Source organism: Penicillium maclennaniae, assembly GCF_028827695.1.
Source record: "Penicillium maclennaniae strain IBT 15551 chromosome Unknown utg000001l:1.0-3280838.0:1.0-3283122.0, whole genome shotgun sequence".
NCBI classification, from domain to species: domain Eukaryota; kingdom Fungi; phylum Ascomycota; class Eurotiomycetes; order Eurotiales; family Aspergillaceae; genus Penicillium; species Penicillium maclennaniae.
The window spans coordinates 3,195,125-3,213,538 of record NW_026623213.1 but is presented as its reverse complement, the minus strand read 5'-3'; the positions used below and the strand labels follow the sequence as shown (position 1 = coordinate 3,213,538).

At 48.4% G+C, this 18,414-nt stretch overlaps 7 protein-coding genes across 7 annotated transcripts; 2 read left to right on the top strand and 5 right to left on the bottom strand.

Moving 5' to 3' along the window:
• Window positions 1-906: 906 nt before the first annotated feature.
• On the bottom strand, window positions 907-3,038 carry N7477_001234 (ferric reductase family protein; the record flags this gene model as incomplete). Its single annotated transcript, XM_056962897.1, has 5 exons — window positions 907-1,305; window positions 1,433-1,865; window positions 2,066-2,225; window positions 2,274-2,758; window positions 2,815-3,038. 5 exons carry the CDS (start codon window positions 3,036-3,038, stop codon window positions 907-909), a joined length of 1,701 nt encoding a protein of 566 aa, XP_056827900.1.
• A 610-nt stretch (window positions 3,039-3,648) lies between these two features.
• On the top strand, window positions 3,649-4,171 carry N7477_001233 (copper transporter family protein; the record flags this gene model as incomplete). Its single annotated transcript, XM_056962896.1, has 2 exons — window positions 3,649-3,992; window positions 4,060-4,171. 2 exons carry the CDS (start codon window positions 3,649-3,651, stop codon window positions 4,169-4,171), a joined length of 456 nt encoding a protein of 151 aa, XP_056827899.1.
• Window positions 4,172-4,473: 302 nt separating this feature from the next.
• N7477_001232 (alpha/beta hydrolase) lies at window positions 4,474-5,599 on the bottom strand (the record flags this gene model as incomplete). The annotated part of the gene is made up of 2 exons (XM_056962895.1): window positions 4,474-5,258; window positions 5,305-5,599. The coding sequence occupies 2 exons, from the start codon at window positions 5,597-5,599 to the stop codon at window positions 4,474-4,476; spliced, it is 1,080 nt and encodes a 359-aa protein (XP_056827898.1).
• Window positions 5,600-5,853: 254 nt separating this feature from the next.
• On the top strand, window positions 5,854-7,142 carry N7477_001231 (FAD-dependent oxidoreductase; the record flags this gene model as incomplete). Its single annotated transcript, XM_056962894.1, has 2 exons — window positions 5,854-6,835; window positions 6,901-7,142. The coding sequence occupies 2 exons, from the start codon at window positions 5,854-5,856 to the stop codon at window positions 7,140-7,142; spliced, it is 1,224 nt and encodes a 407-aa protein (XP_056827897.1).
• Window positions 7,143-7,221: 79 nt separating this feature from the next.
• N7477_001230 (glycoside hydrolase family 72 protein) lies at window positions 7,222-9,263 on the bottom strand (the record flags this gene model as incomplete). The annotated part of the gene is made up of 6 exons (XM_056962893.1): window positions 7,222-7,276; window positions 7,441-8,140; window positions 8,208-8,951; window positions 9,014-9,039; window positions 9,094-9,131; window positions 9,189-9,263. 6 exons carry the CDS (start codon window positions 9,261-9,263, stop codon window positions 7,222-7,224), a joined length of 1,638 nt encoding a protein of 545 aa, XP_056827896.1.
• Window positions 9,264-11,055: 1,792 nt separating this feature from the next.
• On the bottom strand, window positions 11,056-11,416 carry N7477_001229 (DUF2406 domain-containing protein; the record flags this gene model as incomplete). The annotated part of the gene is made up of 2 exons (XM_056962892.1): window positions 11,056-11,165; window positions 11,224-11,416. The coding sequence occupies 2 exons, from the start codon at window positions 11,414-11,416 to the stop codon at window positions 11,056-11,058; spliced, it is 303 nt and encodes a 100-aa protein (XP_056827895.1).
• Window positions 11,417-16,079: 4,663 nt separating this feature from the next.
• On the bottom strand, window positions 16,080-17,694 carry N7477_001228 (uncharacterized protein; the record flags this gene model as incomplete). The annotated part of the gene is made up of 5 exons (XM_056962891.1): window positions 16,080-16,400; window positions 16,459-16,882; window positions 16,932-17,123; window positions 17,176-17,333; window positions 17,386-17,694. The coding sequence occupies 5 exons, from the start codon at window positions 17,692-17,694 to the stop codon at window positions 16,080-16,082; spliced, it is 1,404 nt and encodes a 467-aa protein (XP_056827894.1).
• Between the last annotated feature and the right edge of the window lie 720 nt (window positions 17,695-18,414).

Here is an 18,414-nt window from a genome sequence, read left to right as displayed (position 1 = left end):
CCTCTTTATATGCCTGCGTATAGCTTATATCTATTATAGCTACTAGATATTAGCTATTTTGCTATTCTAAAGCGATTATATAGTCGCTTAGTCGACTAATAAATACGTCTAGGAATTAACCTTATTAATAAGCTTAATTTTCTTACAGTATACCCACGCGCGCGCTAGGATACCTTCTAGGTTAGAACTATTACGAATACCTTTAAAGCGACTAATATTATATTATTAGATCTAATATTAGTGTTATCGAAGCTTAATATTCTAATTCGGTTACCTACACTAAATATAGAATAACCTACTAGTAAATTAAGTAATTATTGCCCTAAGACTTAAGGAATATTACCTAGCGATTAAAGTATATTAAATTGGCTAAGAAGCTATTAAAATATCGATCAGAAAGCCTACTAATACCTACTAAAGATATTATTAATTAAGTATATAAAGTATACAAAACGGTAATATAAAATATACTTCTATTAGAGAAGGAAGTCAGAGATCTACGCGCTACGAATAAGAAGCAAGTACAGAAAAGATCTCTATCCAAACAGCAGATAGAACGCACTAAAGGTATAGCTATTTCTGAAGCCTATAAGTAAGGCATTAGTCTATTAAGCAATATAGAAGATAACGGGGTGGTCTCTATAATGCCTACTTGGAAGGCTTTAACCACCGATAGTCAGACTAACAGACGTTAATATACATATAGCGTATACAGAAGGCCTGGCCATAGGGCTAATTTTTGTACGGAGAAGGTTTAAATTGAATATAAAGGCGTTGTGGTTATTTAATTGCTTCATGAATATAGAAGTAGGTGGGTGGTGTGGGCGGGAAGGTGGTGGAATACGTTAGACTATTCTTTCAAAAGAGCCTAGTCCGAAGATGGAAGCTTTAAATTTGGACGCAAGCTCACCAGGCGAAACTTTCTGCATGTAGGTACACGCCCTCAGCACCTGTCCCTTTGCTTGATCCACGTTGTTCACTAACAGTGGCCACCGTGTTTCGAACGTTGCTCACTAGTCCCGAAGGTCCGCACACCGCGACACCAGTTTCGCCCTGCGCATGATCCAGTAAATCCCAGAGAAGAACTTTCAGCGCGGGCCGGCCGGATGATATCGTGCAGTAGGCGAGTGGTAATTGTGTGCCAGTATCTGCTTGACCCTGTCGAATCCGAATGGATTCAATATCTGCATCCTCACTCAAAGCTGCCTTGGGTACTTCCGGTGTCCAGATCACAACAGCAACACGGGCCTTCAACATTCTGGCACTTGCACCCTGCTTTCTTTGTTGATTTTTCCCCTGAGTCAACTTCACATGTCACAAACAATCGCACTTCTATTTCAACTCCATGCTCGACGAGTAAATTGGTTGCCTGTCGTAATTCGTTCGAGATCCACTCTATGCACGAGAGGGTCCTTATGACCCAAGCGAATACCACCTTGCGGACTGGCAACTTATGATTTGCCGACCGTGCCGCAATATCGAGAAGAATTGGTAGCGTGAATGTAACACCGGTAGATCCTGCGATGAGAAAGACGGTGTCAAAAGCCGCAAAGTCGGAATGCGATCCCCCATATGGACCACTAAGAAGGGAAACAAATTCCTCTTCTTTGATTTCCTGAGTGTTTTGCCCAATGGCCCCTTCTTTGTCTCTGACCGCTGATGAGAGATCCGTAGAGGACGATTTAGCGGATTGAAGCAATCGCTGAGTGAAGCCCCTATGTGCTCGCAAGATGAAGACCAATTTGTTTTCGTGAGACGAGGAAATGGAGAGAATTGTTGCGGGATGGGATTGACCCAGACCCAAGCTGGGAAGAGATAAGAAGACATGCTGCCCGGGCTCCATTGTGTAATTCGTGAAGAGGTGACTTGAATTTTCGTGACATCCCCTGGAAAACTTTGGAGTACGGATTTCGCGGGACTCATGTTATTGAAGACATAAACCAAGCCCCGACAAGCCGGTCAAAAACAAATACACCGACTCCAATCCAGGCATAGATCCTAAAAGGGGAGAATGGTTAGAGCTCTTCATAAGCTGTCACTGGACGATGAGTGAATGATTTCATACCTTGAGCTGAGGGCGGTTGAAGGCAAGTGGAAAAAGATAGCAACGACAAGTCCAATGAAAGTGATGATATGTTGAATCAAGAATACCTCGTAGCGCCAATTTCGAATCGGGGCTGTTGCGGAAAAGACGAGCCAAAGCAAGATCATCCAAGTAGAAAAGCCTTCACGATTTTAGTACACCGATCACTTTGGAAGATGATTTGACATACCAGTGGGGATACAGCTATCAGTGTCAATCTCAAGATTCATGACCCCATACTTATTCCAGCCATAGGCTTGAACACCACCGTGGATGGTAGCAGTGAGCAGCATGACCCTTGCGACCCAACGGTGCAGGATTTGTAGTCGTTCGTACGAAACCCCGACTGCATACCCAATCAAATTCCTTTTGCCAGCCAGGAGCAGGAGGAGTGGGAACTGGGCTATCGTGAGCCAACCTGCCCGGAGACCTTGTGCCTGCCAATATTGTGCACCGGGATAGTCCCAATCAAAGAACTGAAGTCCCATGATGTACCCAAAATATATCAAAATTAACATGATTGATCCGACTGTTGGTATCCGCAGCCAGGATCTAGCGGGAGCAATCTGATGGTATGCAATCTCTCGAACTACAGCAGTACAGCCAGCGAGGAATGAAGTGACTATGTTTGAAGGACTTGTCGGCCGGGGACGATTTGCGGCGGCCGCTCGTAATCTGAGCTAAGGATCAGTCTCTGGACGATGATCCAGACCATATGATGTGTGACTGACCGTAACTTCAGCAGGCCCCATTGAGTCCAGTTGATAATACCTGCCAGCACGATGACAATCACGATTCCGTACCAAAATGCCCTCGCGATAGCATAATCGGTCTGTTGCAACGTGGAGTCATCGAGAAGCGCAGCTAGGAAGTCAGCGGCCACAGTGGAATTTGACATATCAAGCCCGGCGTCCGTGAGGCCGGGGCCTCCAGACATGCTGCTATCCATATCCATTTTGACGATCTTATGCCAGCCCGGGAGTGCAAGTGCTAGGACTAGGAAGACTCAACAGGATTAGAATCACTTCCCGGGAATTCACGTCCGTTCGTGTTCATTTATTAATGATGGCTTGATTGTACGTATGGGATAACTGCCCCACTTCCTTCTTCCGACCCGCCCCGTCGTAGAAAAAACGACGCTTCGAGAAAGCTTGGTTCTGTCAAGCCTTTATCCATACCGCTTCCGGCTTAGCGCTGAGCACATTTGCGAGGATATTCGCTTCCACGCGCCCAACTCGGGAACTTCCAATCTTTCATCGGGCGGATTCCACGTGTTCTGACATCAAGTATCTTCTACTGGAGTGTAGTTTGAATTTATTAATTGTCTCTCATCAGCCACAAGAAATTACGCGACGGCGGAAGAAATTTTTTTTCATTTCTCAGATGCAGTGATCACGCAACCCCTCATTGTTCTTCATACATCTTGCTGCTGTTCCTTCCGCCTTATTGTTCCATTCACAAAGATATTCAGATATTATCGAACATCTTCTGTCAGGATTCCTCATAACATTGGCCGATCTCATTCACCCACTATGCACATGTCCACAACTACAACCGCCTCCAACATGGCGATGACGTCCTCCGCCTCAATGTCCACGATGAACATGGCCTTCAATACCGACAATCTTTCTACGATGCTGTTTTCGAGTGCATGGATGCCGACTAGCACCGGTGATTACGTAGGCACGTGGTTCTTTTTGTTTTTTCTCGCTGTCATATGGCGAGCCATAAGCGCGAAGGTTGCCAGTCTAGACGCTTTCTGGGCCTCGAAAAACGCAGGGTACCCTATTTTCATCAACGGAGGTCAGGAAAAGCCGTCAAGGGAGAAATTGATTCAAACATGGAGACTATCTGTCAATCTTCCGCGGGCGGCATTGCGAATGCTTAATCAAGGGATTTCATATCTATTGTAAGTACGGTCGATACGCTCGGAATGACGGTCAGCAGTTTCAAAGTACTGATTCATCTTCACAAAGAATGATTGCGGTGATGACAATGAACGTTGGATTCTTCTTCGCGGTTCTTGTTGGATATTTCGTTGGAGAGCTTGTCTTTGGTCGGGTCGGCGGGGCCAATGGAGGAAGCTAATACCCGCATATTGCTTCTAATTATTGTATTGTCTCCCAACATCCAGTTTTCATCGTCACTACTGTCATTAGATATGCATTTTCAAGTCACTACCTTCTCACAAAACTTCAGGCAACCGACTCTTCGTCGATTGTTCGCTCTTCGTCGGTCAATAAGCACCTGCTTGTAAGGTACATTTGCGGGCTTCTCAAACTTGAAAATCCTTGCAAGGGAGTGAACTACACTTCTGAGGTTTACTTGAGGCCTAAATGATGTGGAGAGTATTCAACGAAGTTAATTCCTGCTGCTCCAAAAACGGATTCTCATCGATGCAAAGTAGCTTTGATATGCTCAGCTGTCAAGTTGATGTATTGCTTTGCTTGCCACAGGTCTAGAAGCAGGGTTAGTGGCATCCATGTCGCTAGTAGCTCTGAGTACCCACATTCATCCATATGCATGAAGGGGTGTGGGACGCCGGCAAACCGCTTCTGAATCACCTCGTTCCCACCTTCTATCAACTTCCGAGCATAGGCCTCACCCTCATCCCGCAGAGGGTCACAACCTGCCGTGTAAATGACTGTTTTGGCCAGATTGGTAAATTCTGGGGCCTGCAGCGCATTGGCATACCACTTCACGGCAGCCATTTGGGCATCCTTTGTCGGACTGTCGGCAGCGATACTCTGCCACTTAAGATTATCAAACCACTTCAGACGGGCCCAATTCAGAGTTGGTGCATGTTCCATGGCTTGCATGGATGGCCATGGTGCCTCGGATGCGGACTTGTACCTTGAAATGTCATCAATCGTGGGGGTTCCCACGGCCACCAGCCGAAGAGGGATTTTGGCATCACGGGCAAGATGAGCGCACACCAGGGCGATGTTACCTCCTGCCGAAACACCTCCTAGCGACATTCGTGTTGGGTCGATTTTGAATTGTTCAGCGCCCTTGGCGTGGATATGTTGCAAGGCTGCGAACGAGTCCTGAATACCGATTGGGAATGCGTACTCCGGTACTAGTCGATAGTCCACGTCAATCACACAGACGTTGGCCGTGACACAAATTTGTTTGCAAATGTGTGCTTCAGTGTCAAGATCTCCTAGGCCCCAACCTGCCCTCCCTTGTCAATTGGTGTCGGCTTCAGGTGCAACTCATACCTCCACCGTCGAAGTCCACATGTACGGGCCAGGGTCCGGGTGTATCTGGTTCATAAATGCGGACGGCAATCGAATCACCATTGTGGCCGGAGACTTTGCTGTCATAGATTCGCCCACAGTCGGGGGCGGGCCCTGTGCCGTACGAGTACAGGACAGAGTATTTCGATCTCAGGACGGATAAATCAATTGGGCCTGCTGGGGTGTTTGCGACGTGCTCATTGTAGAGACGAACGAACACGGGGTCCAAATGAGGGAGAACTGAGGGGTGAATGGGGTTGAGGGCTTCATGCGACATGGCGATGATATGTTCACGGAAGATGTTCGACTTTGGTTTATATTCCACGTCTTCTGTCGCCGGACGCGACGAAGCTCCCCCCACTGCCATCTTAGCCCCGCGGCCGTCGCATTGGCGCCAAACAAGATAACCGACGGTCGGAAACGTCAAGACGAGGCTGTAAAGCGACGGATAAGCCCCGCACTTTATCTATGCGACGGCTGATAAGCATTGAGCGATTACTCCAGACACAAAAAGCGCGATCTGGCGACAATATGATCCTCGTCACCGCAATGAAGCCTGTATTGATTGTTGGCGCTGGCATCGTCGGCCTCACACTTGGCCAAGCACTCAAGGAGAAGAACATTCCCTTCGAGATCTACGAACGCGATGCAACTCCCGACGCGCGTGGCCAGGGATGGGCCATTACCCTGCATTGGGCACTCGAATATATGAAGAAAATGCTCCCCGAAAAGACGCTGACTCGGATCCGAGATATTCAGGTGGACCCGGATATCGCGCGTCACGATAGCGGCAACTTTCTCTTCATCAACCTCCAGACCGGAGAGCCAAAGTTCAAGATTCCCCCCAATGTTCGATGGCGGGTGAATCGCGAGAAGATGCGACGAGCCTTGCTGCATGGAATCGAGGATCATGTTCATTGGGACCGACGTGTCGTTGGCTTAAACCTGCAGACCGTGAATCAAGTCCAACTGGTGTTTGCAGATCACACGACGGTGACCGGGCGCATCGTGGTTGGTATCGAGGGAAGTCGATCCGTGGTGCGACAAATACTTCGGCCAGATGTGTTCAGCAACATCCCCCTTTCCATAAACTTCACCGGCGTCGCAGTCGACTTGACGCCACAGCAAGTCAAGCCTCTGCGTGACATGGATCCCTTGTTATTCCAAGGGTGTCATCCACCCACTGGAGCCTATTTCTGGTTCTCAATGCTGGAAACACCTTCCGTCAATGGAACGGCTGGCACTGAGGCCGAGCGGTATCGTGCTCAGATTTGTATGTCGTGGCCTGTCAAAGGTCCCGAAGATGCAGTCGCGACGACAGACGAAGCTCGCTTAGCGAACATGAAGCGGCGCGCTCAAGGATTTGCGCAATTCTTGCAAGAGGCCGTAGATAGAATCCCTAACGGGACCCCAGTTACAGAGATCACATTGGCAGACTGGGAGTGTCTCTCATGGAATAACCACGGCGGGCGAATCACTTTGGCCGGTGATGCTGCACATGCAATGACAATGTGTAAGTGATATCAACATCTTGAGAAACTTGCAAGGGTAATATTGACTTCAGGCCTTTCATCTTAGATCGAGGAGAAGCAGCAAATCACGGCTTGCTTGATGCATATCACTTGACGGTGGCACTCGTGAGGATTTACACCAGCGCTGCGTCACAAGGATCAACCATCGATGAGTATGAGACCGAAATGAGAGATCGGACAAGCCGTGCAGTAAGATTGAGTCGTCAGGCATGTTACGATGCACATGACTGGACAAAATTAGATGAGACGTCTGCTATCTTGACAAAACGGGCCATTGCCGGCAAGTAAGACGGACTTCGATGCATGAAACAATCATCTTCCAGATCTTGGAAACCCATCCTTCGTGTTCAAGTCTGCTGGATAGTGTCTAGAGCTGAATGACCTTGGCGCTGATTGCCCGCTGGTGGTTCTTGAAGATGATCCTACAATTCGAATGTAGCACAAAGGGAGTGACAGATGGTGCTAAATAACAGTTTAAATGCAAGGAGAGATTGATACCAACCCTCGTACTAGCATATGGGAGCAACTTTGACTTGACAGAAAAGTAGAATGTTGCAAGGGTAATTCCACAACAAAAGAAACCTACAAGAGAAGCATGCCCAGACCAGAGAAAAGAGCCAAAGCCGAGTAGGCGGCAATCTCAATGGAGCCAAAGCTCACGCTAGAGTGGATAGTCTTAGGACCAGCACCGGTAGACGCAGTCGAAGTGCTAGAGGAGGAGCTGGAGCCGGCAGTAGCAGTAGCCTCGGTGGTGACAGTGCCGGTACCGGCAGTACCAGCCTCCTTGATCTGAGCGGAGCAGGTACCGGTGGCCTTGGTGGTGGCTTTAGTGCTCGCGGAACCGCCAAAAGTGCAGGCACTCTCCGCTTTGTCCTGCTCGTTGTAGTACTTGTTCAAGGCAAACGCGAGCTGGTCCTTGACAGGACACATGCTGTAAGCACCGTACACTCCCGTAGTGCCGTTGGCATCCACGCCACCGCAGTCAGTGTAGCCGCAAACAGTACCCAAAAGCGTTCCGAGCTTGGTATCGCTCAGGCTGGACTTTGGGACACAGGCGGATGCATCATAGATGCAGCCGCACAGGTCAAGGTCCGGAGTTGGGGGCAAGGGGGAGGCCTTCGCTCTCCAGTCGGAGCCAACCGTGGGGCAGCTCTGCAGAGCGGTGTTGGTCGGTGTGTAAGAAGCCTTGTTAGTACCGGTGGGATTCGCGGTGGCGATGTGCTCGGAGTAAGAAGTGAAATCCGTCATCTTGCTGACACTGGTGCTGTCAACGACTGAGACGAGTCCTATAGAATGTCAATTAGTACGTAAAAAGACGGATGCTAGAGTCCATGAGTGTATCTAAAAGCATACCGTAGTTGTTGGTCTCCTGGAAATACATGTAGACAATACCGCCCGACCAGACTTCAGCCATAGTGTCGCCGTAGAGGGCAGTGACCTCAGTAAACTGGCGTGGAGTAACGTCATTGCAGCCGTATTCAGCGAAGAAAACGGGAACAGTGTAGTTGCGGAACTCCTCGGTGCGAGCCTTGTATCCTGATTCCTCATAGGTGGAGTTACCACACCAGGAGTAGATGTTGTAGCCCCAGAAGTCCACGGACAGCTCATCGGTGTCGCAGTCGAAGTAGTTACCAAGATCCTCCCGAATAGCCGAGACGTCAGCGGTAGCGTATCCAACACCCATAGATCGGTAGCCCTTTTCTTTAATGTACTTCTTCATGTCACGGACGGCAGCTTTGACAAAGGCGCTACCATCTGTCATAGAAACGGAGTTCGCGACCTCGTTGCCGGCGAAGAAACCGATAGTATTGTTGTACTGAGACAGCTCGTCGATCACACTGGTGTAGCGAGAGTAGAGGGCAGTCTGCCATTCAGGATCGTTGCGGTCAATGGACTCCGACGGGGAGGACAGATCGGAAATGACATATATGCCGGCCTCTGCCAGAAGCTTCATACACTCGGAGTGATCAGCAGTGGCATCGATGGAGTAGGTACGAATCACGTTGGTGCGCAACTCCGCCATAATAGGGACATCTCGCTTGCAAGCTGCGGCATCTGCCAGCGGATCCTTGTAGCCAGTGCTGGAGGTAGTATCCTCTGTGTAAACATTAGTGCCGAAGATTTTGGCGTCAGGGCCAGGACGCGTGCGGTAAACATACGCTGATAGGCAACACCGCGAAGATAACTATTCAACGGTCAGAATCTTTTGATTAAAATGACAAGAGACAGAGCAACATACAATTGAGTGTTGTTGCTGGAGTAGAAGAATTTAGAGCCCTAGAGGACTAATCAGTTTCACTGAGCATCTACTCAAATGGGCAGAGTCTCCTCTACCTTGATAACAATCGGGTCCAGATCCGCAACGGCGGCTCCGACCAGGGTTGCCAGAGAGAGCAGAGAAAGTTTCATGGCGATATGAGACCGTGCGGATCTCACAGATACCGCGTATATAGGTGAAGCGAATGAGAACGGAGAAGGTCTACTAGTCAGTGGTGAAATGACGAAAGGTGTTGAAAGTGAATGCTGAAATGAGTGAACAGCAGTGCCAGGATAGAAAAAAGGAATCCAGTATCAGGGAAAGAAACCAAGAGTGACCTTGCCCCCCTCATGGCCATTAATAGTCACAAACGCCAGTCTGATCAACATGATTTGCCCTTTGGCCCCTGACCAGCATTAGGGGACGCGTACAACCGACCCAACTGGTATCTGGTGGATCTTGTGGTCTAAGAGCTGGGTGCCGAATTTAGACATTAGGTAGACTACTCCTAGTGTCCGGGTATCAACTTTTCCTGGCCGGGGATGATGGACCGCGTCAACCCCATTAGGGCTGGTTCGTAAACGTATCGGTTCACTAGCTCCGAGCGACTGATAATAGCCAATCATCAAGCTCCACTGGAGAAGAGTATCTTGACTTCTGCAGACTAGCATCTTTTAGTGTGCCACTAAAGTTATTTGGGCGTCGTTCACTGTGACTACGGCCGGTGCAATAGTTGTCCAACCGTCCAAATATTGCATAGGAAATAAAAAATAAAGTTGGTCTGCCAATCAATTTGACAAATGCCCTAATGACTAATGCTGTTTATATTCAGAGATAGCGGGCTGGATAAGATTCCTTGAGTATGTTCGATGGAGAAATGAAAATGTTGACGGGCTGACGCAGTGGAGTGGGGCCTTTTTCTTGGGATGGCGTCGGCAGTGCGTGTCCTTTTTTTCGCTATGCCGCGGACTCATTTTTTGCTTTCTAGGCAGCTTGACTAGGTCTAATTCTGTCTTTAGACCTTGATCGGAAGCCGCTAGTCGTCACCCGGAGCTATCCTGCTGTGATGGGCAGCGATAAGGATGTTTGTGGGTCACCCCCGTTCGCTCGGAAATGATTACTCTGCGGAGTGAAGCAAATTTTCTGCGTGCCGTACCCCTGGCGAAAAGCCCGGCTGCTCTATGCCTTGCGAGAGGCCAATGAATCACGGATAGTACCTCTCCTCCTCAATGTTCTGCACAGGTACATGACGCCTTGGCTGGGTGAGTGCTTCAATTAGCGAGCGTATGATCGCGATTTCTTCGAATGCACCAAGTTTAAGATCGAGTAGATTAAGCACTTGATCGATAAGAATGCCAAGACAAGTCGATCCGGGGCATGCCGCCCGATGGGTATTAGCACCCGTTTCTCGTACAAATGTGTGGCCAATTTTTGTCAAAGGTCTAATTAGTTGATCACAAAGGCGATTGACTGACAGCATACGACCCCTGTGAATGGCTAAAGAATGCATCTATCCGTTCCCAATCCGGCGTGTGAAAGAATTCCGAATATCCTCAGGCTCCAATTGAACTTACATTTGGTCTCGTAGTTACTTTGCCGGCTCGACCCGACCTTACTTCCCACATCGTTCATTCCTCTTCCTCTTTACTAATCTCATACCGTGTCTCTGTGACTGCATCCAGCCACGGCCTATCCATACTTCTACGAGATGGCCTAGACAGGCGAGGTCCATAGACACGTAAGCCCCATGGGCTCCAGGGGCTGCATTTGAGTTGAGGAAGGTGAAGTATCTGCATCCGGACTTATTGACAGTATTCTGGTATAGTCACAGCATGTGAAGCATGTGAAGTAATGGTACATCTTGAGCATCAAAAGAAAAAGATAGAAACGCCATAATTCCCCTGTATATCATTCCAGCGTGATTATTTCGCGCAACTTGTGCCCTCACATCCGATTTTGCTTCCGTTCGGCGTCGATAGCGGCTTGGAAAGATCGGATGGTATCAAGGGGTCGCTCAAGACGGGCCCGTGTGGGATTTGAAAGATCGGGGTCACCTAGACAGCAAACCGTTAGGAACGGGATCACGAGCACAGGCGGTCATGGTTCACATACTAATGATCTGACCGCTGCGGTCTTTATGTTGAATACTTCGAAGAGAAAAGACGTTGCGGTCTGCCACAGGATTCATACTGGGTTGAGCCTCGTGGAGGGCCAAATTGGGGTCGGCCTTGGTTCGCAATATCTTGGGGCTCTCTTGCGAGTGCATTGAGCCAGTGCGCTCACTGGAAGAACGGGAGCCAGCCATTATGGGTGGGTTGATGGAGCTCAGGGACGAAATTTGAGGATAGAGATGTCAATTGGGCTCTCGGCAATGCGCTTTGCAAAAGTTTGTATCGTGTTGAGGTAGATGAGATGTGGGGATAGTAACTAATAAGGGTCCCTTCGGCTTATATGTGTGCAGAACATCCAGGCACCGAAGTTGGCTGTCAATCACTTAGCCGTTCCTGGCTAAGAATAGATCGCCCGTTCCGATTGGAAATTCAGAATCACGCAACTTGTGGCAACTCTGAATGATGGTCTCGGATGATCGTGATCGGCGCTGGCGGGGTCAACAGCGCCCGCCTCCAATTCCGTATGACGTTGCACAGCTCAGACGTGCAGAATGCTTAGCATGCATCTCGCCCAATGAGCACTCGAAATTCGGCTAGCCACGCAAGCACTGGTGGCTGAAGGGGCCGTGGGCCTGTTTTTCCCCTGCAAGGTACCCGGTACGAGGGCCTAGGTACCGTGCGGTCAGGTACATCCGAGGTAGGAGAGCCCGAGGTATCATGAGAATCGCGATCAACCAGGTGCCCGCGGATGGCATAGTCCCTTCGTAATCTACTGGGTTAGGGTAACTATGGAACCTGTCAAATGCAGGTATATTCTGGGTCGACCGATTTCCTCTTGCGGCCAAGACAATCGCTTTGGTGAATGTAACAGAACGGCTCCGAACATTCCCTGCCCATGTTCCTGGCGCTCGACGACAATCTTGAACTGTGGGACCAATAAAATCGGGTGATCTGGAGATTGATACCTCGCATAGGCATTTCTGACAGCAGTGACAATCAAGTCATCGGAATGCTCTGCCACTGCATGATTGTGAAGGGATCTCTTTACTTTCAATACCTGGCCAATACGATAAATACGTCGCAGTTGGTCGCGCACGGACTGTATTTGAGTCCACGCGCGGTAATTAGGCAGCACTGTTTGGAAGAATCGAGATTTGTGGAAATAAATGTACGCACAAAGGTGTTTTTACAAGTGAGAATCTCTGTCTACATGCATCATTATTGTTTTCATTCGATGTCAGAGCTGTCTAATTGCAGACTGTGACTGAACATCGCCCTGGCCGAAAACGGAAATGGTTGCATTGTCGATCACCGCATCAGGATTCTCCTCAGCATTCTGGAAATCGAACATTCTTGGCTCTTCTCTGCAAAGGGTGGCGAGTCTCAGATATTTCAGATTTACATATTATGATACATCCATGGGTATTTCGTCATCCCCCACATCCTTTCCCCTGTTTCGACATAGCGCCTTGACCCCTAATCCAGATTTCTGGCGTTGATCAACCTAAAGCGGAAAGCAAATCGTTGGCACCTTTGGAGTCACGTCAAATCATCTGACGACAAGTCCAATCCGGTGATCCTTCTTTATGCGAAGTCAACATCCTACCGCTCTTCCTCTCTTTCTCTCGTCGCCGTGCTCATATTGGTCACGATTGATGACCGGAACTCCGGCAGCGGTATGTGCTTTGTTAATTAGAGTTCGACAGAAACTAATTGTCAATCCCCGATTGTTGACCGAGACGGAGTCACTTTCCAAAAATCTATCATGGGATCACGATTCCACCAGCTACCGGGGTTGTCACGGAGATAATCACATGTCGTACCTTCTGTGCGAGCCTATGGCTTCCCTCCGGTCTCTCTCTTCACGCCTCGCCGCGCCCGTTCGTGCTCACTGAGTAAGACTGAGGATAGCCCTGAGCACACTGACCGGCCATTGTAGACACCGCAAGGGCGTAGGTGGTTTGTAATTATGTCGGCGACTCACATATGACTCCCAGATATGATTACTTGGCACCCTTGGCGTGTCTGGCGCTGGTCCTACTCAGGACGATTTATCAAATCACTATCTATGTGAGTGATCTTTCGCTTCTTCTTTGAATTTAGGGCGCGGCTATGGACTTTTACCCAGTCACACCGATCGGATGACCTCGGTGTACCATTGGGACGTCACTAATGTATACCTCGGCTGTGTGTTTCCAGAAACAGCGTAATCGCAAATGAGCACCTCTTATTATTCACACACATTAGTCAATGGATGGAATGGAGAACAAAGATGGTAGTACGAGCACATCAAAGCTTATTTTTTGAAAGGCTTATAAGTCGGACAAAACTGGGATCTAGCGCCTTTCAAGAGTAATTTGGGATGGGTTGAGCCGGAACTTCTCAAGCATACCGGTGCACCCGGTTCAAGGTGCGGATTTGTAAATATGTAACAAGGACAGTCATATCATGCGATCAATTTTGTATCTTCCTCGTGTTCATTGTCGAGATTACTTTTGGTTTTTTTTGTTTATATTCTGTCGCACTTCATCACGTGAAACAGCCTCGCCACCAAGTTCGCGTGCTCAAGCTAAGTTGCAAGTATCGACAAAGAACTGATCTCACAGTACTCTACAGTGCCGACTGTTATTGCCTTCCATATCGGGAAATGGAGAGGTTCAATTTCAAACCCTAGTCCTATGATACGCTAAACCTTATATAGCTAATCCCATGTTTTAGAAATCTATTCTAAGTTTGCGTAGTAACAAGGGTAGAAGTATATTCACGTACTTTTATATACCCAAATATGACCCTTGTTATATATCCCAAATGACCTCAACCACCTTAACATCGTTCAGCCTTACTTCTCCCAACCTAGCAACCGCAGTCACTCAAACCACTTACAAAATGGCAATCATTTCCTGGCAACGTAAGATATTTATTCATAGGATATGTAGCAAAAACAGGCTCACTACATCGCAAGTGGCGAAGGTAGCGCGGTGCAGTGAGCGTTCTTCACCTCGCCGAGAAGCCTAGCCTCTACGTCGAAGAGATGGCTATCTTCCTATGGGATAATCTCAATATATTACTATTGTTATCTAGCATTAAACGCGCTCTTTCGCGGGCTAGCTGGACAAAAGACAAAGCACAGCAGAAAGTCAAAGAACAGAACTTCAACCACGAGGTTTCTACCAGCATAAGCTATCTGAGTTTCCGTCATATCATCTTATGTTTGTTGATGAATCCGGATATAAGTAAAGGCGAACTGGCTAGTCACCACTTGGCGTGACACCAGCCTAAGTGTCGAAGTTTCATCGCGGCCAACGCTTCCACATACTGCTTGTATATGCTCAAGACGTTATCATTCCGTCTTGTATTTTCATAGGCTCAACGGATGCCACGTTCTACGAATTATATGTTGAAATGGGGACGGCTCGATGGCTGGCTGACAATGCAGACGGGACAACGCACACGCACACGCACACAACACTCCCTGGTCGGCGTAGTGATCGGTCGGAATGAGGCCGTACGGATGATCTGTCGAGGCCGTACGGACCATGCCTAATAATGCATCATGATACAGGAAATGTGGTGACAACCGGAATTTAATTGGATAGGCGCTTAGTCTATCTCCAACTCTGTCTTGAAGATGCATCATTCGCTTCAAGCATTGGTTCTGCCTGAGGCCACAGATATTCCATTATATCACCGGTTCTCACGCTACATTATGTAATATTGACGATAGTCATGTCATCTGGGTTCTACTGGACCCCGCCTTGTCCAGCCTCAACCATGGTTTCCGTCCCAACCTTACTGCAGTGGATGAACCTTCTGAAGCAACCATGCTATGGCATTCTATATGTCTATGGGTGTGAGCCTCGCCGTTGAAGATGCGTTTCTCTAGCAACAGTCCTCAATCTTGCATGTCCTGATGCGGGAACGGTGCCAGAAGCACTGGGCTTAAAGATGCACTGACCGTGTTAAGCTAGGGACGGCAAATCAAACACAAACACTTCTTCAGTACCTCTCAGTTGCCCTGCCAGTGATACCGACTCAGGGGACTACTCCTGGCCCAAACACGACAAACCCTCAATGCGCTGTGCATGATATAACAGAAGTCGTCTCATGGCTGGAGTTTAGTTATTCCAATTTCATTCAACGCTACGGGCATGTCCTAAATAATCAAACGAATGCGGCCTGATCCTTTTATGTCTCCGCCTGCGCCACTCAAAGACATATGGATCAGTTCAAGGTCGAGGAAGAGGCTGGCAGGGCACCAAGTTATCTTTGTCGCGCGTTTAAGAAGACGATAGGGGTCGCGATTGGGGTATATATGAGGAAATTTGACAAGATTACAAGGACAATCGAAAGCGAGAGCTCTATCCTCCCTAACATGGATATAAATTGTTTGGAGTTGGGCACCGCACATCCAATCACGGCAGAAATAACCAAAAGCCCAAGTGGTGAAATGGCAGAAAAGAATCTGGTAGTCTCTAATGAAGCTTTGGACTTGGATCATGATTCGGATCAGTGGCTCACGATAGGAGATCTTAATCTGGAATATTTCTGGGGTAAACTCACATCCAATGATGACTTCATAAATGACGACTTATTGAATAGTAGCATTTGCGAACGTGCTGTTAGAGGCGGTTGATCGATTCAATGCGCAGCGAAGTCGAGTTATTGGCAGCTAGGACTCGTAGGTATTCTCTACTATAGTTACTGTTCAATGTCAGAATACTTTGATATCTTGATATCATATCAGTCTTCTTCCCTTTTATGATGATGATTGTGAATACATAGGCAAGAGGCATCTGTGGGCCATCCGAACGCCCGGCTATGCCAAATTTCAATTTTCACTCAAAAGATGTTCGCCCGTTAGACTAGACAAGAGCTTCCAGAAAAGCCTGTATAGTTCCCCACGTCTATCAGCATGGCCATCCCACTAGCCTGGTGCCACAAAACGTGGCAATGGAACATCCACACGCCCAGATTGTCAGCCCGGAATCTCAAAATCGCGTATGCCCGGCTAGGAATATAGACATTGTCTCGTAACATTGCAAGTGACAGGTTCAAGCCATCGGTATCAGGATAGACGTTTGGGTCGGAGCCAGGCGGGGATGAGTCGGAGAAGGGGTTGTAGGAGCCCCAGCCAATTGGGTCCTTGTACACTGTAAGGACGTAGAAATGGTGGCCATGCTGGTATTCAGCAAGCTGATTAGTATGCTTTTAAAGTAAAAGGGGGATATATACCCACGAAATGGAAGGGATGACCGGTGTCATCCAAGTTATTTACAACCAAATCGACCCATGTGGGCTCGAATCGTTGATCGCGGTCGCCAACGACCAACGAAAGCTGTTTGTTATCCCACTGTTCTCTTGGTAGCCCATTCAGAGGAATTGGGGGATCTTGCTGCGGTGCCCAAGAAGTGTGGTTGAAATAACCATACGGCACGTTGTGGTTGATGGAGAACTTCTGTGTCTTAACATAAACAATATCGGTAGTATCTGCATGATATGGGAGCGAGGACAGGATGTTGGCAGGCGAGGGGATACTTTGTATATCGAGCTTTGAAATTTGCTTTTCTTCAAGTGTAGTTGATAGCGCTTCTGGGGCGTAGTCAGAGTTGATGAGGAATGTTTGATTGGGCGCGAGTGCTGGGTTTGGATATTTCATGCATCTAATTTTGTAAGCGTTGTTACCATAGAGTGAAAGAGATAACAGCTTACTCTGGATCCATCTCAATAGTCAATGCGGACGGTCTTCCTTCGCTCGACAAACGCATGAGAAGATCCATGCGCTGACCTGGATATAGGATACCAATTGAACTGGCCGCCGGTCTCTCCACAATCTTTATACTATCCACCTCGATAACTGAAAGGGATTCTGTGGGTGAGGTGACGGTAAATCCCACGAGAGATCTAATCGGTTAATTCACAATGCCCATATTCTAGGCTCTCCTGAAATGCTTACCCTGTGTTGACCACACGAAGGCGAAATACGGTGGGGACATCCGTATGAAGATATGTCAAGTTGGAGTGTTGCTCGACACAATCGACTGGTCGAGCAGGGACTGCCATGGAGCAATTATAGCTCCCGACTCCATTGATCAATAGGGAGTCAGGAACCGGCTACAGCGTGTCAGTTAATCCTCGGACCTTTGGGGATTGAGAGCGGACATACATCATTGCCAAAAGACCCTGCGCGCATGTACCATGACATGACTTCAGCGGCCGGTCGATGATACCAATCTCCAATCAAAAGTAAGAAATCTTTGCTGTATAGAGCTGGATCTGCGAGCAAGCCACGAACTGTCGGCCGGGATGCTGGTTCGTGGACAATCAGCCCTCCGTACAGCCCATCTGCTCTTGCGAGTCCTGAGTGAGCATGGTACCAAAAGGTGCCATGCTGATGGTCGGGGATCGTGATGTTGTAGACATATGATGTGCCCGGCGGAATACCACACTGTGTTACCCCAGCGACCCCATCCATTTGATCTGCATAACATGTCAGTTTAAGAAAAGACGCAGTGCTCAGAAAATGCATGAATACTATCAATGTGTAATCCGTGCCAGTGGATTGAAAGAGATTCTTGGATGTTGTTCGTGATATTGAAGATCAAAGTGTCCCCCGGACGAGCCTCAATAGTTGGTCCCGGGAATAGACCTGCTAACAATTAACGCGGCGTCCAAAACTTGTTCGCTTGGGGATAAGTCGAATTACCATTGATCAGATGCACCCTCTTGAGTACCCCATCTGGTCTGATGTCTTCCGAACTCAGGGTCCAGTCTAGGTGCTGAGTTTCAGGGTCTCGATAGGCATGTCCCTTCGCATGGAGCTCGACTCCTCGGGAGTGGTTTCCGCGGAAGCGGGATTAGTCTCGTCGTAAACACTGGAAATCTTTACTGGGTTTATTGTCTTGAGTAGATCTGGTGTGCTCCACTGAGACCAAAACACGAACAAGACGAACAGGCATGTAATTACTGGACATAGCGCGATGCTGTATGATTTGATGGACTGAGCGAACCATCTATGCTGGCGGAATTTAGGCTCACTCGGCCCATGCCCGGACGTGCGTTTTCTTCCGCGACTTAAGGGCTGCTCCATCTTGAGCAGTCAAGTGGCGGACATAGAGAAAGCCTTCGAGCAAGAGTGATTTGTCACTTTGACTTGATTAAATGCACCTAGCTGCAATTCGGCTGAGGGTGAGGT